This window comes from Heteronotia binoei, chromosome 5, assembly GCF_032191835.1.
Source record: "Heteronotia binoei isolate CCM8104 ecotype False Entrance Well chromosome 5, APGP_CSIRO_Hbin_v1, whole genome shotgun sequence".
Taxonomy (NCBI): Eukaryota; Metazoa; Chordata; class Lepidosauria; order Squamata; family Gekkonidae; genus Heteronotia; species Heteronotia binoei.
In genome coordinates, this window is record NC_083227.1 from 8281051 (window position 1) to 8305273 (window position 24223).

Genomic DNA, 24223 nt, shown 5'->3' on the forward strand with positions numbered 1-24223 from the left:
ACTTGCCAATAGGCAATGCACCTCTAGAGGAAAGCTGGCAGGGCCAGAACAGAGCCTGGAATGCATGCGCAGACCCATGTCTGAATTCATTGTACTGAGGCTCCAGTTAAAGCAGCAATGAGAGAAGACTGAGGAAGAGTTAAGAACCGCGAAACTGAGAAGAATCCAGGAAATACAGGTCTTTTTGTTCTCTCTCTGAGAAGCTGCACAGAACGACGCCCTCAACTCCACCCAAGCTTCAGACCTCAGGAAGTGGCTGAAGGCGGTGCCCCTGAGATTTTGCATTATGAAAGGACTGATTGGGGGAGCGGAGAGAGAGAATACGTTCTCTCTGTTTGCTGCATGGGTTTACTATTTAGCTTTGCACTAAACGTTTACACACATGTTGGAGGGAGGGAAGGAGGTGGGAGGAAGGCAGAGAAACTATGAAACCCACATTTGACGAGGGCTCTTCACTGCTTTTCACCTTCCATCCGGGCAGAGCCATGTCTGTCCTGGGGCTGGCGAGCCCCCGCTGAGTCCAAGGGCAACGGAGGAGAGGAAGTGGCTGTGGCTGAAGGAGCACAAGAGTTTACAGAGGCCACACTGGTCCCTAGGCTTCCGTTTGGCCGGACTGGAAACAGGTGTGTGAGGATATTTTGGCTCTGGACAACAGCTGCTGCCGCATGTCCCTGCTCCGCCCCCTCCGGCCAGGACTCAGCACTACAACCAGAAGGCATTTATTGAAAAAGAGGTGACAGAGCTTATTAGCACAACATATTTGCATATGCTAGGGGTGGCCAACGGTACCTCTCCAGATGTTTTTTGCCTACAACTCCCATCACCCCAGCCAGCATGGAGAGCTACTGTTGGCCACACCTGGAATATGCCATACACCCCTGACATCATTGGGAGGTGTACTAAATTATATCAGCTCAGCATCTACCTTAAAATGCTTCTTGATTTATAATTGTCATAATAAAACCTGACTCCCATCATACTTTTTGCATTACTTTCTCCAGTGGCATGATGCAGATTTCCATCTGTCTGCTTTATGTGTTTGGGTGATTCCCCCATTTTTTTGTGGGGAAAAATATTAGAAAGTTTGTCAAACCTTCCGCAGAATTCTCACAGGGGGGTTGAACAGTGGAGCCCAGAAGCAAGTTGGGGGTGGCGGGAGTATAAGAAAGAAAGCACAAAAAAATTTAGAGGTTCCCCAGCTCTGCTCCTGTGAGCTCCTGCCCAAAATGAGGCCTGACTACAATTAGCAGCCCCAGCCCTCCCCTCCGCCACCCCGTGCCAACCCATGGGGCCAGAAAATGGAGTCTGTGCACTGAAGCAGGCTTGTAGCTACGCTGCCTTCAGTAGACAAGCCAGTCGCCCAGTGGACAGGTTCTTGACCTAGGCAGCTGCCTATTTCATAGAATCATAGAGTCGGAAGGGACCTCCAGGGACATCTAGTACTTGGCCTACTCCTATGTGCCAGCCCTGGGTGTTGAAGAATGCAACTGTGACTCAAGATCCTTCCACATTGAACATTCAAAAGCTTTCCCCTGTGTGTGGATTCTTAGATACTTTTGTAGACTGGAACTCACGTTGGATCTCTTCTATACTCTGTGCATTCCAAATGGATCTCCTTTGTGTGGATTCTTTGATGCTGTTGAAGATTCTAACTCTGAATGAATTTCTTCCCACGCTATTGAGTATTCAAACGGTTTTGAAGACTGGCTTTCAAACTGAATGTCTTCCCAGACTCTGAGCATTCAAAATGTATATCCCCTGTATGTGTTCTTAGATGCTGTTAAAGAAGGTCACTACAACTGAATCTCTGAGTATTCAAATGGTTTCTCTCTTGTCTGCATTCTTCAGTGCAGTTGAAGGCTGGAACGCACATAGAATCTCTTTCCACACTCTAAGTTTTAAAAAGTTTCTCCCTTAGTGTGGGTTCTCTGATGATTTTGAAGATTGGAACTCACACTGAATCTCATTCCACACACTGAGCATTCAAAAGTCTTCTTCCCTGTGTGGGTTCTTTGATGCCTTTGAAGATTGCCACTGTTACTAAACCTCTTTCCACACTCTAAGCATTCAAAAGGTTTCTCCCCTGTGTGGGTTCTCTGATGCTGCTGAAGACTGGAATTCATACTGAATCTCTTTCCACACTCTGAGCATTCAAAAGGCCTCTCCCCTGTGTGGGTTCTCTGATGCAGCTGAAGACTGGAACTCACACTGAATCTCTTTCCACACTCTGAGCATTCAAACGGTTTCTCCCCTGTGTGGGTTCTCTTATGCAGTTGAAGACCAGCATTTGCACTGAATCTCTTTTCACACTCTGAGCATTCAAAAGGTTTCTCCCCTGTGTGGGTTCTCTGATGCTGCTGAAGAGTGCCACTCCAACTGAATCTCTTCCCACACTCTGAGCATTCATAAGGTTTCTCCCCAGTGTGGGTTCTCTGATGCTGCTGAAGAGTGCCACTCCAACTGAATCTCTTTCCACACTCTGAGCATTCAAAAGGTTTCTCCCCTGTGTGAGTTCTTTGATGATACTGAAGACTGGAATTCACACTAAATCTCTTTCCACACTCTGAGCATTCAAAAGGTTTCTCCCCTGTGTGAGTTCTTAGATGCTTTTGAAGACTACTACTCTGACTGAATCTCTTTCCACACTCTGAGCATTCAAATGGTTTCTCCCCTGTGTGGGTTCTTTGATGATACTGAAGACCATCATTTGCACTGAATCGCTTTCCACACTCTGAGCATTCAAACGGTTTCTCCCCTGTGTGGGTTCTTTGATGATACTGAAGATGGCCACACTGACTGAATCTCTTCCCACACTCTGAGCATTCAAAAGGTTTCTCCCCTGTGTGAGTTCTTAGATGCTTTTGAAGACTGTCACACTGACTGAATCTCTTTCCACACTCTGAGCATTCAAAAGGTTTCTCCCCTGTGTGGGTTCTCTTATGCTTTTGAAGATACCCACTCCGGCTGAATCTCTTTCCACACTCTGAGCATTCAAAAGGTTTCTCCCCAGTGTGGGTTCTATGATGCTGCTGAAGAGTGGCACTCAAACTGAATCTCTTTCCACACTCTGAGCATTCAAAAGGTTTCTCCCCTGTGTGGGTTCTCTGATGCTGCTGAAGCCTGCTACACCGACTGAATGTCTTCCCACACTCTGAGCATTCAAAAGGTTTCTCCCCTGTGTGGGTTTTTTGATGCTTTTGAAGACTGCCACTCACACTAAATTTCTTTCCACACTCTGAGCATTCGAAAGGTTTCTCCCCTGTGTGGGTTCTCTGATGATACTGAAGACTGGAATTCGCACTAAATCTCTTTCCACACTCTGAACATTCAAAAGGTTTATCCCCTGTGTGGGTTCTTTTATGCTGTTGAAGACCACCATTTGCACTGAATCTCTTTCCACACTCTGAACATTCAAACGGTTTCTCTCCTGTGTGGGTTCTTTGATGATACTGAAGATAGCCACGCTGACTGAATGACTTTCCGCACGCTGAGCATTCAAAAGGTTTCTCCCCTGTGTGGGTTCTCTGATGCTGCTGAAGACTGGAATTCAGACTAAATCTCTTTCCACACTCTGAGCATTCAAAAGGTTTCTCCCCTGTGTGGGTTACTTGATGCAGTTGAAGATTGCCACTGCCACTAAATCTCTTTCCACACTCTAAGCATTCAAACGGTTTCTCCCCTGTGTGGGTTCTTTGATGACACAGAAGTCCACTACTCTGACTGAATCTCTTTCCACACTCTGAGCATTCAAACGGTTTCTCCCCTGTGTGGGTTCTTCGATGATAATAAAGATGGCCGCGCTGACTGAATGACTTTCCGCACTCTGAGCATTCAAAAGGTTTCTCCCCTGTGTGGGTTCTTAGATGCTTTTGAAGACTGCTACACTGACTGAATCTCTTTCCACACTCTGAACATTCAAACGGTTTCTCCCCTGTGTGGGTTCTCTTATGCTGTTGAAGATTACCACTGTGACTAAATCTCTGTCCACATTCTGAGCATTCATATGGTTTCTCTCCTGTGTGAGTTCTTTGATGCTGTTGAAGATCACTTATACTAAGTCTCTTCCCACACTCTGAGCATTCATACGGCTCCTCCTTTGTGTGAGTTCTTTGATGCCATTGAAGATCACTTGTATTAAATCTCTTTCCACACTCTGAACATTCAAAATGTTTCTCCCCTGCGTGGGTTCTTTGATGCTTTTGTAGACTGGAATTCATACAGAACTTCTTTCTACGCTCTGAGAATTCAACATGTTTCTGTACTGTGTGTATTCTTTGGTGTACTAAAAGCTGTGTTCTGTATCTGAAGTACTTTCCACAGTAACGGCATTTATATGCCTTCCTTTGATCGGAGAATGTCATTCCATTCTTGGAACAGACGAACAGTTTCATTCCTGAAAGAGTCCGTTGGTGACGGCTGCAGACAGGGATTTCATGGAACCTGCTTCCTTGGCGAGGAATGGTCTTAACCTCCCTTTTCAGTGTATGGTTTCCTTCCTGCCTCTGTGGTTCATCTCTGTTCTCAAAGTTTCCTTCAGCCTGTTCAATCTTGGCTTTTTCCAGTGAGAACCCGTGTAATTCCGCAACTGACTCCTCAACATCTCCTGCTGGAATAAAGAGGGAAGTTGAGTCATAACTCATGCAAGGAGCCAAGTTCACCTACCACAAACTCCTAATTAATGACTACGCATTTTTGCCTCCTGAACTGTCTGTCTGCCTTTCCTGGCCAACCTCCTATAGAGCTTCTACATTCTGACCATCCCTGCCCACCCCCCCAAAAAAACCTCCCTAAATGTACTTGAAGGGAAAAGGTGGCAAAGATATTTTCCTCTGTGCTTCCCATTTGCCTTGCCATGAAGGTCCTTTGGCCTGCAGTTTGGCCCTATTTTCCTTGTGTTCCCAGTAAGGTAAGTAGACCCTCCAGAAGGAGAGCCACATAAACACAACAGGATTTAAATGGGGACTGTATATTTTAAAAAGCTATCATGAAGGTGGAATGCCAGCAGGGGGGTGGGGGCTTTCCAGTGTTTTGCACTGAGTGTCACATGTATGACTATCTGCCCACAGGACAGAAGTCTTAGGTGTGTGCTCGATGCAAGGAGCTCCTGGTCCTCAAGGAACGAGTTCGTACCCTTGAGGCCGAGGTGGCGGACCTGGAGATGCAGAGACAGTCATTTAGACACTCGGAGAAGACTCTCGGGGATGTGTTAGATGAGCCCCACTCTGAACGTGGCAGCCCCGTTGCTGCCAGGGACATTGAGGGTCGAGAGGCAACAAGGCACCGTGCTGAGGACAAGGGGAACGCGCCCTCAGAAGGGACCTCTTCTTCAGTTGGTGAGTGGGAATCCTTTCGCGCCAAGGAACCATCCCTGGGGAGGGAGGGGAGGTCTTGGTAGTTGGTGATTTGATCCTTAGGCAAGTAGACAGCTGGGTGGCAAAACGGCGTACTGACCGTATGGTGACTTGCCTGCCTGGTGCGTACTGACCATATGGTGACTTGCCTGCCTGGTGAGAAGGTGGCGGACATTACGCGTGTTGTAGATAGGCTGATACACAGTGCTGGGGAGGAGCCAGTGGTCGTTGTGCATGTTGGCACAAATGATGTGAGGAAATGCAGTCGTGAGGTCCTGGAGGAAAAATTTAGGCTGTGAGTCAGGAAACTTGAGGCCAGGACCTCCAAGGTAGCCTTCTCAGAAGTGCTACCTGTTCCACGTGCAGGGCAGGAGAGACAGGCACAAATTAGAAGTCTCAATGTGTGGATGAGACGATGGTGCAAGGAGGAAGGGTTTAAGTTTGTTAGGCACTGGAATGCTTTCTGGAACAAGCGGGAACTGTACAAAAGAGATGGTCTCCACTTGTCCCCAGAAGGAACCAGGCTGCTGGCGCTTAAAATCAAAAAGGTGGCAGAGCAGTTTTTAAGCTAAATCTTGGGGGAAAGCCGACAGGACATGAAATGTCTCTGGTTCGGGAGGACTCATCTCAAAGAGATAAAGGGTTAGCTGCTACTTTTCTACCAGGTAATGGATCAGAGTTGTCCACTGAGATAGTGACAAACAGTATGGACTGTCTGCCAAAGTCTCGAGGCAGCAGGAGGAAGGTTGTGGGCCTAACTTGCCTGGGAAATTATAGATGTTTGTATGCAAATGCTAGAAGTGTTCGAAGTAAAATTGGGGAGTTGGAATGTTTAGTGTTGAGGGAAAACATAGACATTGTGGGAATTTCAGAAACTTGGTGGAATGAGGAGAATCAGTGGGACACGGTGATTCCTGGATATAAGTTATATTGGAAGGATCGGGAGGGAAGGGTTGGAGGTGGGGTGGCTCTGTAGGTCAGAGAGGATATACGGTCCAGTAAGACTGAGGTCAGAGAATTAGACTGCCTTCTAAAAATGCTTTGGATCGAAATAGAGGGCTCAAAAGGAAATTTAACTACGGGAGTTTGTTATCGCCCACCAAATCAAAATATAGAGGACGATTATAATATGATGGAAGGATTAAAGATAGTGGCTGAACGTAAAAACTGTGTTATAATCGGTGATTTTAACTACCCGCAGATTGATTGGGTCAATATGTGTTCTGGTCGAGAGAAAGAGATTGAGTTTCTAGATGCTCTCAATGACTGTGCTATGGAGCAGATGGTCACAGAACCTACCAGGGGTGGGGCGATCCTGGATTTGATCCTAAGTAATGCCCAAGTTCCTCATCAAAGGCTCCTTAGTAAGTTCGAGAGTCATGGAGTAAAAGGACAAGTCCTCTTGTGGATCAAAAACTGGCTAATTAATAGGAAACAGAGAGTGAGTATAAATGGGCAATCTTCGCAGTGGAAGACGGTAAGTAGTGGGGTGCCGCAGGGCTCAGTACTGGGTCCCATGCTCTTTAATTTGTTCATAAATGATTTGGAGTTGAGAGTAAGCAGTGAAGTCGCTAAGTTTGCAGATGACACTAAATTTTTCTGGGTGGTGAGAACAAGAGAGGATTGTGATACACTCCAAAGGGATCTGTTGAGGCTAGGTGAGTGGGCGTCAACTTGGCAGATGAGGGTTAATGTGGCCAAGTGCAAAGTAATACACATTGGGGCCAAAAATCCCAGCTACAAATACAAGTTGATGGGGTGTGAACTGGCAGAGACTGACCAAGAGAGAGATCTTGGGGTCATTGTAGATAGCTCACTGAAAATGTCAAGACAGTGTGCGATTGCATTAAAAAAGGCCAACGCCATGCTGGGAATGATTAGGAAGGGAATTGAAAACAAATCAGCCAGTATCATAATGCCCCTGTATAAATTGATGATGCGGTCTCATTTGGAATACTATGTACAATTCTGGTCACTGCACCTCAAAAAGGATATTATAGCATTGGAAAAAGTGCAGAAAAGGACAACTAGAATGATTAAAGGGTTGGAACACTTTCCCTATGAACATAAGAACATAAGAGAAGCCATGTTGGATCAGGCCAATGGCCCATCCAGTCGAACACTCTGTGTCACACAGTGGCCAAAAATTTTATATATATACACACACACACACACACACACACTGTGGCTAATAGCCACTGATGGACCTCTGCTCCATATTTTATTTAACTCCCTCTTGAAGCTGTCTATGCTTGTAGCCACTATCACCACCTGTGGCAGTGAATTCTACATGTTAATCACCCTTTGGGTGAAGAAGTACTTCCTTTTATCCGTTCTAACCCGACTGCTCAGCAATTTCATCGAATGCCGACGAGTTCTTGTATTGTGAGAAAGGGAAAAAAGTACTTCTTTCTCTAATTTCTCCATTCCATGCATAATCTTGTAAACCTCTATCATGTCACCCCGCAGTCGACGTTTCTCCAAGCTAAAGAGTCCCAAGCATTTTAAGCTTTCTTCATAGAGAAAGTGTTCCAACCCTGTAATCATTCTAGTTGCCCTTTTCTGGACTTTTTCCAATGCTATAATATCCTTTTTGAGGTGCAAGTGACCAGAATTGCACACAGTATTCCAAATGAGACCACACCATCGATTTATACAGGGGCATTATGATACTGGCTGATTTGTTTTCAATTCCCTACCTAATAATTCCCAACATGGCGTTGGTCTTTTTTATTGCAATCGCACACTGTCTTGACATTTTCAGTGAGTTATCTACCATGACCCCAAGATCTCTCTCTTGGTCAGTCTCTGCCAGTTCACACCCCATCAACTTGTATTTGTAGCTGGGATTCTTGGCCCCAATGTGTATTACTTTGCACTTGGCTACATTGAACCTCATCTGCCACATTGACGCCCACTCACCCAGCCTCAACAGATCCCTTTGGAGTTCCTCACAGTCCTCTCTGGTTCTCACCACCCTAACAATTTAGTGTCATCTGCAAACTTGGCCACTTCACTGCTCACTCTATGAAGAAAGGTTAAAACGCTTGGGGCTCTTTAGCTTGGTGAAACGTCGACTGCAGGGTGACATGATAGAGGTTTACAAGATTATGCATGGGATGGAGAAAGTAGAGAAAGAAGTATTTTTCTCCCTTTCTCACAATACAAGAACTCATGAGCATTCAATGAAATTGCTGAGCAGTAGGGTTAGAACAGATAAAAGGAAGTACAGGACCAAGCCTCACAAGGACCGATTGCTTTTCCATATTTTGATTCACACCTCCTCACAATGGCAGCAATTCACACCCTTGAAAGATCCTTACCCAGAGAGGCCACATTCCCATAGTTCTCCAGCATGACTTCCCTGTAGAGATCTCTTTGGTCTGGATCCAGCAGGGCCCACTCAGCCTCGGTGAAAAACACAGCCACCTCTTCAAAGGAAAAAGGACCCTGAAAGAAAAAGCAGGTTTCCTCATCAGAGATTGTCCCAGTCAAGACTGTACTCTGGACAGGGGCATTCTGGGGTGGTGCAGGATGGAGAGCTTGCCAGGAGGGTAAAGGGAGCGGCCTTCAGAGCCCCTCTTGCTCAGACACATTAGCAGCAACTGCAGGAGCAAAAGCCCCTCTGAGGAAGAAGGGGGAACTCAGGCGGTCCCCTGCTCATCTCTCCTACCTGGACTGCAGGGGCAGCAGCTGTTTCCACTCCTCCACAAAGACTCAGCACCGTTTCTTCACTGCCTGTGAGGGAGAGAATGTTGGAATAAAGAGTGTTAGCAGAGACTTCATATTTTCTTTGCTTCTTCGAATTCTGCTTCATGCACCCCTGTGCCCAAGGCTGTGAAACCTTGCTCTGGGTATACTTTAAAAAATGTAACAATTTTGTGTAAACTTGAGGGAGAGGTAAGGAGAAACCTCAGGGAGGGGTGGGGTATAATCACTGCCAACACATTTCCAGTTTGCTGTAGTGGTTAAGTGTGCAGACGCTTATCTGGGAGAACCGGGTTTGATTCCCCACTCTTCCACTAGCAGTTGCTGGAATGGTCTTGGGTCAGCCATAGCTCTTGCAGAGTTGTCCTTGAAAGGGCAGCTGCTGTCAGAGCTCTCTCAGCCCCACCCACCTCACAGGGTGTTTGTTGTAGGGGGGGTAAGGTAAAGGAGATTGTAAGCCGCTCTGAGACTCAGACTGAAGGGTGGGGTATGAATCCAATATCTTCTTCTTCTCCTTCCTTCTTCAACACTTGAGGCTTATCCTGTGAACTCCAGAGCTCAAAACTGTGACAGCATCTTGGCTCGTTCAGACCAAAGGCCCAGGAACGCCATTCTCTGGGTGTCTGGGCCCTCCAATGTGCCTTTGTGTTTAGGCTTCTGGGCGAAGCGGGGGTGGGGGGGCGGTTGGGAGAAATGAGGTCAAAGATACGTCACAATCACATCTGTTCAAAACCCCCAAAATGATCTTAGCACATCTGAAATCTAGAGGGCAATATTTAGGGGTTTCTCGAGTGTCTGCTGACCCTCTGATGTCATGTCTGAATGTTCAGCGGGATGAGACGTCACATCTACCTCTTGCCCTGCCCTCAAAGCTCCCAGGGCTGAGAGGTCAACTTTTCTTTTTTAAGCTGCCTTAAATTCCTCTAATGGAAGGTACGTTATATGGGAATATTTCAGTTAACATGAGGAATTCGCTGCTTCAGGAAGAGGCGGTGGCTACAAGCACAGACAGCTTCAAGAGGGGACTAGATAAACACATGAACCAGTGGTCCATGAGTTCCCTTCAGCTACTAGGTGCAAATGGAACCTTGTGTGGCATGCAAAAGTATTTCCTTTTTCTCCTGTCCTGAACCTTTGTCATGATCTGAGGCCTAGTGTGGCCTAGAGGACAGGAGGAAGCCTGCCTAGGAGTTGCTAGTGGGCCCTACATCTCCCAGAGGTCTCCCAGGATCCTTTCTCTCTCTGACTGGGCGGCAGAATTTTGGAGGGAAAACTAGCCCAGAGGCAGTGTGCCCTCGAAGCTGCGTTAGTGTGAGCTGGCTCACAGTTTTTTAGCCTCTTGCTCACACATTTTTGTCTTAGCTCGGGAAAAATGGCTCCAGAGCAAACTAATTATACAGTAACTCACAACTTTAATGCTGGTAGCTCATGGAGTAGAATTTTTGCTCAGAAGACTCCACAGCTTAGTGTGAACAAAACCCCCTAATTTTGCGTATATATGGACATCGTGATCACCAGCTTGGTTGCCAGGATGCCTGGAGTTCCACCTCACACACATCTACACTAAAGCAAAAGACTTTGACCGAGCCATTTCCTTATAGGCCCAGCTGTATGTTGTGGGTTTCATCTTTACTGCAGCCCTTCTCCTAATGGATCCTAGCATGGGCAAAACAACCTCCCAGCCTCCCTGTGTGTGCAAGTCCCTGATTTTCGCAGTGAAAGAGATCGCGCCGCCATGAGCTGTCCAGTCAAGCTGTCTTTCTTCTCTCTGTTAATGGAAGCCATTGCTAAGGCTAACATCACCAGCGATCACCTTCGTGCACTTCCATAAGAGAGCCCCACGTATCCAACGGTTGCTTCAGACATCTGTATAAGACCATAAAGCTTACCGTGGGGTGCAGATCCTGCCAGACAGCCCAAGCCTATTGTCAACGGAACTTCACACAAAAGACTGTGCCAGCCAAAAGAGGAAGACCAGACTCAACTTGGAACACATTGCTATTGTGTCAATCGGGTGTCACCTTAGGTATCAATTTGGCCCTCTATTGTCACTTTTAGATAAGGTTGTGTAGAGTAGCTAATCCCTTCAGTCTATGTCACTTTCCGAACATCATCCTTCTCTGATGTCATGTACCATGTGCCTCAGCATCATGTCCCACCTGACCAATTGTCATAGGTCCTCGGACTCCCCTCCCCTAAGGGCTCTAGGTAGTCCTTAAAACCCTTGACCCAAGGTCCCCCATCTGACATCCAAGGTGTGCATCCAACAGTACCCCTACCCTGCTGTTTAGATACGCCCCCAACACCTGATCAGTTGAGGGTCCTTTCCCCCATTCCCTTTTTCGTTCCCATTGGAGCATTCCTTGAAGACTATGACTGGTAATTGTCACCCTGTTTGTCAATCCTCATTATTGGGTGACCTCCAAAGGAGACATCTTCTGTATACATAGATACTGATCTCGCTAAGAGCCTAGTTGCCCACCAAACTAATTCCCCAAACCTCAATTTGGCTTACATTAGAGGGAGCATTGCCCAGAGGGGGAGGGAAAGCATAAAAGGTCTGGCTGGAAAGGACGGTTCTTCTCTCTGCTGAGGCTGGAATGGAGGCGGTTGCAGCTGTAGGGAAATCCCTCATGCAGGGAGGAGGAGTGAATTGGTTTGACTTACAGAAGGGGCATGTATCTAGTCATGCAAGGGCTTTTGTTGTTTGTTTCACACCAACCTTTACTGCTTTTCCCCATTCACTGTTGCACTAAAACCGATTGTTTGAGCGCTATAAATAAACTGTTGTTGTTGTTGTTAGATTGCCTTTGTCCTCACGTCTCCTTCGTCGTGGCTAAAAGTTTTTGCTAAGAAGGAAGATTCAGGGGTTGGGTGGGTACTCTGGGTCCCCCAGAAAGACCCTGACCAGAGCGGTGGCAGCCTGTAGAAGGCCCTTCCTGGTCTCCTGCTGAATCACAACCTTCTAGCCGACAACTTCACAATGTGCCCAGATCCAAGCACAAGGCACCCTTACCGTGTGAGAGGGCCTCTTGGGCACGCTCCCGGGCCTGCACCTTCTGCTCTTCCTCCAAGGGAGACCCTTCCTCCTCAGAGACCTCCGCTTCCATCTTCACAGATGGACCCCACATCTGGAACAGCAGGAAGAGAGACAGGGAAGAGCAGGAAGGCTAAAGACTAAGGAAGCAAAACATGCTCCATTCCCCATCCCTGCATACATCAACAGAGCTGCAAGAATCAGGGATCTGGTTTTCTATCAACCCTGGTGAAGTGCATGGAGGGATGCGTATAAGGTGAAAGATCACAACGTGAAAGGATGGCATAAAGCTCCCTCACCTGTTCTGCCTGCCTCTTCTCCTCTGCCTGGCTCAGGAGGAAACCTTCGGCCAGGGCCACCGCCTGGGAACTGGTCTCCGGCCCACATCCTCTGACCCAGCACTGCATTTCCTGGGGCAGGAGAGTCAGGAACTGCTCCAGGATCACCAGGTCCAGGATCTGCTTCTTGGTGTGCCTCTCCGGCTTCAGCCACTGGCTGCAAAGTCCATGGAGCTGGCTGCAAACCTCTCGGGGCCCATCCGCCTCACGGTAGCTGAATTGCCGGAAACGCTGGCGATATTTCTCTGAGATCGCCGTGATCTGATAACAGACTTCAAGCTCAGGGCTTTCCCAGAATCCAACACCACTCCCAGCTAGGATAGGTTTGGGGCCTGTGCTTTCTCTCTTTCCCGTTCCAGGTCCTTCTGGGTCCTGCTCTTCCATCTCCTTTCCCTTCTCTTGGGTTACTTCCAGCTGTGGAAAAAAATGTTTTTATTCACTTGGCTATGGAGAGGGGAATATATCAAAAAGGCAGAAAGGAACTTAAAAAAGATGGAGCTGCATCACTGACCCTGGTCAAGACACACCCAAGACTGCCCTCCTGGATCAGAAGGAAAGTCCTTCTCGTGGTTTGCAAATCAGGATTCATGTCATTAACTATCATAGACATCTCCTAGGGAGGCCCAACGTCTCCGGGTCCTGATGGCAAACACCCAAGAGTTTCTAAAGGATGTTGAGATAAGAAGAAGAAAGAAGGAAGAAGAAGAAGAAGAAGAAAGAAGGAATAAGAAGAAGAAGAAGAAGAAGAAAGAAGGAATAAGAAGAAGAAAGAAGGAATAAGAAGAAGAAAGAAGGAATAAGAAGAAGAAAGAAGGAATAAGAAGAAGAAGAAGAAGAAGAAGAAGAAGAAGAAGAAGAAGAAGAAGAAGAAGATGATGATGATGATGATGATGATGATGATGATATTGGATTTATATCCTGCCCTCCACTCCGAAGAGTCTCAGAACGGCTCACAATCTCCTTTCCCTTCCTCCCCCACAACAGACACCCTGTGAGGTGGGTGGGGCTGAGAGGGCTCACACAGCAGCTGCCCCTTCAAGGACAGAGGCTCAGAGCAGCCTACAATCTCCTCTCCCTTCCTCCCCCACAACAGACACCCTGTGAGGTGGGTGGGGCTGGAGAGGGCTCTCACAGCAGCTGCCCTTTCAAGGACAACCTCTGCCAGACCTATGGCTGACCCAAGGCCATTCCAGCAGCTGCAAGGGGGAGGAATGGGGAATCAAACCCGGTTCTCCCAGATAAGAGTCTGCACACTTAACCACTACACCAAACTGGCTGATCTATGAACCTTTGTATGTGACCTATTTTAAAAAGGGATCCAGAGGGGAACCAGGAAATTACAGGCCGGTCATCCAAATGTCTGTCCCAGGCATATTAGCAGAATCTGTAATCAAAGATAGAATTAATTGTCAGACGCACTGAAGGACAAAGCCTGCTCAGGGAAAATCAGCACGGCTTCTGCACAGGGAAGTCCTGCCACAACAGACAGTGGACAAAGAAGAATTTTGCTTCCTCCCCCAACTAGAAACTGAAGGCATCCGATACAGCTGATTTGCAGTATGTTCAGGACACAGAGCGCGATTAAAATGTGGAATTTGCCACCAGAGGGTGTAGTCATGACCACAGGAATAAACAAATTTCAAAGAGACTAGAAAAATTCATGGAGGGCAAATCTATCAATGGCTACTAGCTATGGTGACTGAGGGGAACCATCACATTTAGATGCAGTCAACCTCTGAATCCCAGAGCAAGGAGGCAGCATCAGGGGAAGGCTTCGGTCTCTGTGGCCCTGTTGCTTGTTGTCCAGAGGAACTGGCTGGCCACTGTGTGAGACAGGAGGGTGGACTAGATGGACTCTCCCTGGTCTGACCCAGCAGGGCTCTTCTGAGGTTCTTCTCAGGGGAAGGCCTCAGCCTCTCTGCCCTGTTGTTGGCCCTCCAGAGGAACTGGCTGGCCACTGTGTGAGACAGGAGGCTGGACTAGATGGACCCTCCCTGGTCTGACCCAGCAGCTGCTGGAGTGGCCTTGGGTCAGCCATAGCTCTCTTATCTGGGAGAAACGGGTTTGATTCCCCACTCCTCCACTTGCACCTGCTGGAATGGCCTTGGGTCAGCCATAGCTCTCTTATCTGGGAGAACCAGGTTTGATTCCCCACTCCTCCACTTGCACCTGCTAGCATGGCCTTGGGTCAGCCATAGCTCTGGCAGAGGTTGTCCTTGAAAGGGCAGCTACTGAGAGAATCCTATCAGCCCTACCCACCTCACAGGGTGCCTGTTGTGGGGGGAGAAGATACAGAAGATTGTAAGGGTGGGGTATAAATTTGCAGTCTTCTACCCCCCACACACCCCACATGCAATGATCTTTTTCACTTGCAGACCAAATTAAGGCTCTTCACCTCCCCACCCCCCCGTGGAATAAAATTACAAGCAACAGAACTCCAATTTCATACTTCAGTTTTCTCCCTTGCACTTAAAGACAGCATATTCCCCTCACCCCGCCACCAAGTTACATAGCAGAGCAAAACTGATGCCTAATGGAGTTGCCAGCCTCCAGATGGGCAATGAAAGGAACAAATACTGTGATGTTCTGGCTAACAATGTTTAATAAAAGCATTTAAAAACCTTTGTAAATTATCTTTTTATACTTCATATTATAACAGAGGTCCATTCTCACATTCCAATATTACAAGAAAAGCCCTATAAGCACCCGGATGTAGGCTTATTTAATCAATCGACTTCATATGAACATATGAAGCTGCCTTATACCGAATCAGACCCTTGGTCCATCAAAGTCGGTATTGTCTTCTCAGACTGGCAGCAGCTCTCCAGGGTCTCAAGCTGAGGTTTTTCACACCTATTTGCCTGGGCCTTTTTTTGGTGATGCCAGGGATTGAACCTGGGACTTTCTGCTTCTCAAGCAGATGCTCTACCACTGAGCCACTGTCCCTCTCCTGACTTCCTCAGGAGTAATCCTTCCTAAAATTCTTCCAGGGTTACCAGCCTCTTGTAACAACCCAGTGCAAATGCTCTTCTGCAATATCTTCTACCTCAAGTTCTCTCATCCTGGAATAAACCAAAATAATAAAACAAGGCATACCACAAAGCCGAATGGAAACAGATAATCCTTAAGATTTTATATTGTTGTAAAAAACTTATCACTCAATGACACTTACGTGCATATATTTATATTTGAAGCTTAAGCCTGTCCAAACTTATTCTTTTAACCAGATCCCCAAGCCTTCTGGAGTTTGCTGGCCTATAGCTCTCTACAATATTTTTTATTAGAAGCAAGCTTCTTTTACATGGCCATTGACGAAATGAGCCTACTTTGTTAGCCAGCACATCACCGTATTTGTTTCTTTCATTGCCTGTCTTATTAACTGTGATCCCTTTTTGCTGATTATGTTGATTAGCCTCCAAGTGGTGCCTGGGATTATAACTGATCATCATTAGAATTAATTTTGGGCTAATAAATATAAAGTTCTGCATTTAGGTAGGAAAAACCAAATGTATCATCATAGGACGGGGGAGACTTGTCTTGGCAGTATTTGAACGAAAAGGATATAGGGGTCTTTGTGGACCATTCACGGAACATGAGTCAGCCTTGTGGTGCAGTAGCTAAAAAGGCAAATGCAATTTTGGGCTATACCAACAAGGAGTATAGCGAACACTCAGATCACGTGAAGTGATGGTATCACTTTGCTCTGTTCTGGCAAGACCTCGCCTGGAGTCTTGCGTTCAGTTTTGGGCACCACAGTTTAAGAAGGTCGAAGGAGCTGGGAGTAATCAGCCTGGAGAGAGGACTGTGAGGCGATATGATCTGGCAACAATCCTGATTCTGTGAATTAGGGAGATCTTGAGAAGGAGGGCAGGAAGGGCTCCTTCAGTGCTTAGTTCTTGTGGCCACTTCTTACACACCCAGGGAAACGCTGAGTGCCACTTTGGGGTCAGTCAGAAATTTTTCTCTAGGCCAGATGGGCAAGGGATCCTGGGTTTTGTGGGGTTTTGGGGCATCTTCTGGGCCTGGAGCAGGGGTCAGTGTGTGTGTGTTGAGGGGGGGGGGGGGAGGCAGTTGTGAGTTTCCTATGATTCTGAGTAGGGAGATCAGGTCAGCCTCCACAAAACATGCCTGTGTGGGCTCTATGGCATTAGACTCCACTGAGCTCCCCCCCTCCTCTCAATTGCCTGGGAATTTCCCACTGCAGACTTGACAACCGGAGAGCAGCAGCTATTTTGTGCAGAATTCAAATGACCAGCGGTTGGACGCCAGACCCATTTGCTGAATTCAAGCTTGCACTTTAAAGACACTGATTATTCCCGCTCCCCCTGCAAGAAATCTCACATCCAGAACACAAGCGATGCTAACAACCGCTTCCCTCTCTTCTTGCAAGATCTAATCCCTTATTCTCCCTTCCCCTCCCCAAATCCTGCAGGACTTACTTGCAAGGAGACCTTCCCAGGGTCCGGCTGCTGCAAGGAGCCTTTTCCCTGCTTCTCTGCGGACCCAAAGCTCTTCCTCTCTTGTGCAATTCAGGAATTTCTGCCCCCCCCCACCTCCCAGCCGAAGAGCCATCCTTCCTCCCTCCCCCCCCCCTTGCTCGGCCTCTCTTGCAAAAACGGCTCTGTGCCTTTAACCCTTGCAGTGCTGGAGCAAAGCCGTAGACAAGCGCACCTTGAAGATCTACCTTGCAGGGCTGGACGCAGAGGAAGACGCTCCCCCGCCGGGTTCCTGCTCCCAGACCTAGCCGGATTGGTCAGGCTGCAGCCAGCGATGCCCTCTGCGGCTCAGTGGGACAACTCAGGAGTAAGCGTCAGATTCATCACTTTCTCCCTCCACTCCACTCCCCCCCCCCCCCCGTGGCGGACTGGGTCTAAAAATCTTGGTTTCCAGGAGACAATTTTAAGGCTATCGTTTAATTTTTATAAGAAATTAAATTAAATTTTTCCAAAATACAGAAGTGGAAAAAAAGGTACAATTAAAACTTTTGCAAAATAATTGTGTATATATATTTATTTAGTAATTACAGCGTGCGTCTACTGTACATGTTATTGGCAGCATACTGTTGATATGAAATGTAAATCCAGACTGCATTTTCTCCAGGGGAGCTGATCTCTGCCAGCTGGAGATCAGTTGTAAAAGCGGGAGATCCCCAGGCCCCACCTGGAGGCTGGTAACCCTACATACAATGTCAATTTTTGGTTCCATTACAGTAATAATACTGGAACGTCTATTATATTTTCAAGCTACTAAAAGGTCATTAAAATGTTTAACGTACCAGACACCCTGGCCAGTCCCGCACTGCTCCCCCCACACAGGATGTACTAAAACTAGGAACAGTTTTAGAGAGCTAAAGAGCTCTTGGCCTGTGACTCTTAGCCTGGGGGCTGTGTAAGGACCAGGAACCCGGATTCCTTGTGTTCCCAATAAGGTAAGTAGACGCTCCAGATGGGGAGCAGCATAAACTAACAGGGTTTAAAAGGGAGGGACGAAGACTCAGTGGTAGAGCATTTGCTTGGTAAGCAGAAGGTCCCAGGTTCAATCCCTGGCATCTCCAACTATAAAAGGGTCCAGACAAATAGGCGTGTAAAACCTCAGCTTGAGACCCTGGAGAGCTGCAGCCAGTCTGAGTAGGCAATACTGACTTTGATGGACTGAGGGTCTGATTCAGTATAAGGCAGCTTCATGTGTTTATGTGTGTTCAAAAGCTATCATGAAGGTAGAATGCCAGCAGGGGGGTGGGGGCTTTCCAGTGTTTTGCACTGAGTGTCACATGTATGACTATCTGCCCACAGGACAGAAGTCTTGGGTGTGTTCTCGATGCAAGGAGCTCCTGGGCCTCAGGGAACGAGTTTGTACCCTTGAGGCCGAGGCGACTGCCCTGGAGAAGCAGAGACAGTCAGTTAGGCACTCAGGAAAGATTCTCGGGGGTATACTAGATGAGCCCCGCTCTGAACGTGGCAGCCCCATTGCTGCCAGGGAGCATGAGGGTCGAGAGGGAACAGGGCACCGTGCTGAGGATAAGGGGAATGTGCCCTCAGAAGGGACCTCTTCTTCAGTTGGTGAGCGGGAATCCTTTCGCGCCAAGGAACCATCCCTGGGCAGGGAGAGGGGGGGGGGTCTTGGTAGTTGGTGATTCGATCCTTAGGCAAGTAGACAGCTGGGTGGCAAAACCGTGTACTGACTGTATGGTGACTTGCTTGCCTGGTGCGAAGGTAGCGGACATTACGCGTGTAGTAGATAGGCTGATAGACCGTGCTGGGGAGGAGCCAGTGGTCGTGGTGCATGTTGGCACCAACGATGTGGGGAAATGCAGTCGTGAGGTCCTGGAGGAAAAATTTAGGCTTCTAGGCAGGAGACTTAAGGCCAGGACCTCCAAGGTAGCCTTCTCAGAAGTGCTACCTGTTCCACGTGCAGGGCTGGAGAGACAGGCGCAAACTAAAAGTCTCAATGTGTGGATGAGACAATGGTGTAAGGAGGAAGGGTTTAAGTTTGTTAGGCACTGGGATGCTTTCTGGAACAAGCGGGTGCTGTACAAAAGAGATGGTCTCCACTTGTCTCCGGATGGAACCAGGCTGCTGGCGCTTAAAATCAAAAAGATGGCAGAACAGTTTTTAAACTAAATCTTGGGGGAAAAGCCGACAGGAAAAGGGTGATTAACATGTGGAATTCACTGCCACAGGAGGTGGTGGCGGCCACAAGTATAGCCACCTTCAAGAAGGGTTTAGATAAAAATATGGAGCACAGGTCCATCAGTGGCTATTAGCCACAGTTTATGTGTGTATATAAATTTTTTTGCCACTGTGTGACACAGAGTGTTGGACTTGATGGGCCGTTGGCCTGATCCAACATGGCTTCTCTTATGTCCTTATGTTCTTAGGAGATGAAATGTCTCTGGTTCAGGAGGACTCATCTCAAAGAGATGAAGGGTTAGCTGTTACTTTTCTACCGGGTAATGGATCAGAGTTGTCCACTGAGACGGTGACAAACAGTATGGATTGTCTGCCAAAGTCTCGAGGCGGCAGGAGGAAGGTGGCAGGCCTAGCTTGCCTGGGAAATTATAGATGTTTGTACACAAATGCTAGAAGTGTTCAAAGTTAAATTGGTGAGTTGGAATGTTTAGTGTTGGGAGAAAACATAGACATTGTGGGAATTTCAGAAACTTGGTGGAATGAGGAGAATCAGTGGGACACGGTGATTCCTGGATATCAGTTATATCGGAAGGATAGGGAGGGAAGGGTTGGAGGTGGGGTGGCTCTGTATGTCAGAGAGGATATACAGTCCAGTAAGGCTGAGATCAGAGAATTAGATTCACTTTTAGAAATGCTTTGGGTTGAAATAGAGGGCCCAAATGGAAATTTAACTATGGGAATTTGTTATTGCCCACCAAATCGAAAGATAGAGGATGATTATAATATGATGGAAGGCTTAAAGATAGTGGCTGAACATAAAAATTGTGTCGTCATAGGTGATTTTAACTACCCGCAGATTGATTGGGTCAATATGTGTTCTGGTCGAGAGAAAGAGATTGAGTTTCTAGATGCTCTCAATGACTGTGCTATGGAGCAGATGGTCTCTGAACCTACCAGGGGTGGGGCGATCCTGGATTTGGTCCTAAGTAATGCCCAAGACTTGGTGAGAGATGGGTCCCATGCTCTTTAACTTGTTCATAAATGATTTGGAGTTGAGAGTGAGCAGTGAAGTGGCCAAGTTTGCAGATTACACTAAATTGTTCAAGAAGGTGAGAACCAGAGAGGATTGTGAGGAACTCCAAAGGGATCTATTGAGGCTGGGTGAGTGGGCGTCAATGTGGCAGATGAGGTTCAATGTGGCCAAGTGCAAAGTAATGCACATTGGGGCCGAAAATCCCAGCTACAAATACAAGTTGACGGGGTGTGAACTGGCAGAGACTGACCAAGAGAGAGATCTTGGAGTCTTGTATATAGCTCACTGAAAATGTCAAGACAGTGTGCGATTGCAATAAAAAAGGCCAACGCCATGCTGGGAATGTTTAGGAAGGGAATTGAAAACAAATCAGCCAGTATCATAATGGCCCTGTATAAATCGATGATGCGGTCTCATTTGGAATACTGTGTGCAATTCTGGTCACCGCACCTCAAAAAGGATATTATAGCATTGGAAAAAGTCCAGAAAAGGGCAACTAGAATGATAACAGGGTTGGAACACTTTCCCTATGAAGAAAGGTTAAAACACTTGGGGCTCTTTAGCTTGAAGAAACGTCGACCGCGGGGTGGCATGATAGACGTTTATAAGATTATGCATGGGATGGAGAAAGTAGAGAAAGTAGAGTACAAGAACTCGTGGACATTCGATGAAATTGCTGAGCAGTTGGATTAGAACGGATAAAAGGAAGTACTTTTCACCCAAAGGGTGATTAACATGTGGAATTCACTGCCACAGGAGGTGGTGGCGGCCACAAGCATAGCCAGCTTCAAGAGGGGGTTAGATAAAAATATGGAGCAGAGGTCCATCAGTGGCTATTAGCCACAGTGTGTATATATGTGTGTGTGTGTGTATATATATATATAATTTTTTGGCCATTGTGTGACAGAGTGTTGGACTGGATGGGCCACTGGCCTGATCCAACATGGCTTCTCTTATGTTCTTATCCCTGTTAAAATTCATTTTATTGGTTTCAGTCCAGTTTTCCAGTCTGAAAAGATCATCCTGTATCCTGTTTCTGTCTTCTACTGTATTTGCAACCCCTCCCAATTTAGTATAATCTGCAAATCTAATAAGCATTCCCTCTATTCCTTATTTATATAGCGGCCCCATGACGCAAAGTGGTAAAGCAGCAGTACTGCAGCACTGTGATCTGAACTCTCTGCTCATGACCTGAGTTCTATCCCAGCGAAAGCTGGTTCAGGTAGCCGGCCCAAGGTTGACTCAGGCTTCCATCCTTCAGAGGTCGGTGAAATGAGTCCCCAGCTTGCTGGGGGGGAAGTGTAGATGACTGGGGAAGGCAATGGCAAACCACCCCATAAAAAGTCTGCCGTGAAAATGCCGTGAAAGCAATGTCACCCCGGAGTCAGAAATGACTGGTGCTTGCACAGGGGACCTTTCCTATTCCTTTATCCAAATCATTTATAAAGACGTTGAACAAAACAGGTCACAGGACAGATCTCCAGGGCACTCCACTTGTCACTCCTTTCCAAGAGGATGAGGAACCATTCAAAAGCACTCTTTGGGTGCGATCTGTCAACCACTTACAGAGCCACCTAACGGTAACAGGATCCAAAACACATTTACCAACCTCTTCTTCTTCTACATGATTGCTAATGGAGAATCCATACTTGCCCATAGGCAATAATGGGAAGTAGTCTTGCCCACAGGTAATAAGTGAGACCATACTTGCCCATAGAGAATAATGAACACGAGGCTCCCCCATAGTCAATAAGGGAGACCACACTTGCCCATTAGAAGAAAATGGAGTCCACACTTGCCCATAGGGAATTATATCATAATGCTCCTGTTTAAATCAATGGTGCAGTCTCATTTGGAATACTGTGTACAATTCAGGTCAACACACCTCAAAAAACATACCATGGCATTAGAAAAAGTGCAGGAAAGGGTAACTAGATTGATTAAAGGTTTGGAACACTTTCCCTATGAAGAAAGGGTAAAACACTTGGGGCTCTTCAGCTTTGAAAAACTTCGACTGAGGGGTAACATGAGGTTTTCAAGATTATGCATGGAAGAGAGAAGGTAGAGACAGAAGTACTTTTCTCCCTTTCTCGCGATGCAAGAACTCGTGGGTACTCAAAGAAATTGTTGAGCAATCAGCTTAGAATGGATAAAAGTACTTCACCCAAAGGGTGATTAAGACATGGAATTCACTGCCATAGGTGGTGGTGGCAGTAAAAGCATAGATGGCTTCAAGAGGAGACTGGATCAACATGTGGCGCAGAGGATCATCAGTGCCTATTAGCTGCAAGGTATCGATGGAACTCTCTGTCTGGGGCAAGTGATGCTCTGTATTCTTGGTCCTTGGGGGTGGGGGGGCTTGTAGTGTACTGGCCCCACTGGTGGACCTACTGATGGCACCTGTTTTGGGGGGTTTTTTGCCACTGTGTAGCAATGGAGTGTTGGAATGGATGAGCTATTGGCCTGATCCAACATGGCTTCTCTTATATTCTAATATATAAAGATTAATCAATGCAGATAATAAAAGGCAGAGATTGATACAGTCATGAATTTATGTGGATAGTTGCACATGTAACTATATAAAACAATACAGGTAGAAATATAGGTATGAATACATGAATATATGTAAGTAGTAGTTATATTATTTACATATTCACATATATTCATGTATTCCAGGGGTGGCCAACGGTAGCTCTCCAGATGTTTTTTGCCCACAACTCCCGTCAGCCCCAGCCAGCATGGCCAATGCCTAGGGCTGATGGGAGTTGTAGGCAAAAAACATCTGGAGAGCTACCGTTGGCCACCCCTGATTGTATTCACATATATTCATGTATACTATAATAGTAATTATATTAATATATATGTGGATACATGTATATGCTTTTAGTAACTGACCATTCATTAGCAATGATAATACTAACAAGAAAACCACTTGGTTGTTTCTGAGAGATCTCAAACCCAACCACTGCCAGGGACTTGTACGTGACAATGATTCTTTGACCCAGTGATCTCATTGCTCATCCTTGCTTCCTTCTCCGTGGGATGTTTTTGAGGGTTTGAACATGGCTAATATTCTTTTCACAGTTTGCGCGCTTGTAACATTTGTTCCTGAGTAGGGTAAGGTTTCTTGGATAGACTCAAGTCTTTGGAAGCAGTTTACATCTTTTCCTTTCTTTCAATGGTCTGTAGTTGTCTTTTGGGTGTGAAAGAGGTAAAAACCTCTTTCTGCAAGCTAAGCAGTTACATAGATGCTCCATGTGTGGGCTCCTTGATGCAGTAGAAAAGATGAGTACTGCTCTAATGGAATCTCTTTCAATGAAAACTGTGTCTTCCCTGTGTGGATTCTTAGATGCCATCAAAGGGTGTCTCTGCAACAGAATCACTTTCTACAGTCTGTGAATTTCTTCCCTAGAGAGGTTTCATATATCAGTGGAACAGGCTTCCTTGGGAGGTGGTGGGCTCTCCTTCCTTGGAGGTTTTTAAAAAGAGGCTAGATGGCCATCCGACAGAGATGAAGATCCTGTGAATTTAGGGGGAAGTGTTTGTGAGCTTCCTGCATTGTGCAGGGGGTTGGACTAGATGACCCTGGAGGTCCCTTCCAACTCTATGATTCTAAGAACTTCCTGACCATTAGAGCAATTCCTCAGTGGAACAGGCTTCCTCGGGAGGTGGTGGGCTCTCCTTCCTTGGAGGTTTTTAAACATGCTAGATGGCCATCTGACAGCAATGAAGATTCTGTGACTTTAGGGGGAGGTGTTTGTGAGTTTCCTGCATTGTGAGGGGGTTGAACTAGATGACCCTGGAAGTCCCTTCCAACTCTATGGTTCTATGATGTCGCTGAAGATGGCCACTCACACTGAATCTCTTTCCACAGTCTGAGCATTTTCTCTCCTGTATTCGATACAGTAGTCTGTCCACATTCTTCTGGGGCATATCCCATCACCAGCTCCCTCTGCCTCATCTGAGATGACAGCTGCCACTGCAGTAAGGGAGGGTGATGGGCCAATAGCTCATCAGCAAGTTCAGTTGGGAAGGAGAACTCTCATTCATTGGGACGATGTCCTTGTTCCCACTCACAATTCCAGGCGCAGCAGAGGCAGGACCTGACATTGAGCATGCAAAAGATT

The 24223-nt window shown here is 46.8% G+C and overlaps 1 protein-coding gene across 1 annotated transcript; it reads right to left on the reverse strand.

The window, feature by feature from the left end:
- Positions 1-1973: 1973 nt before the first annotated feature.
- LOC132571629 (zinc finger protein 709-like) lies at positions 1974-21801 on the reverse strand (the record flags this gene model as incomplete). The annotated part of the gene is made up of 7 exons (XM_060238427.1): positions 21706-21801; positions 12076-12190; positions 9076-9089; positions 8675-8801; positions 7920-7940; positions 4587-4600; positions 1974-4310 (listed from the first exon to the last, which is right to left on the reverse strand). Coding segments are annotated over exons 1-7 (2724 nt in total), but the record flags the coding sequence as incomplete, so codon positions are not given.
- Between the last annotated feature and the right edge of the window lie 2422 nt (positions 21802-24223).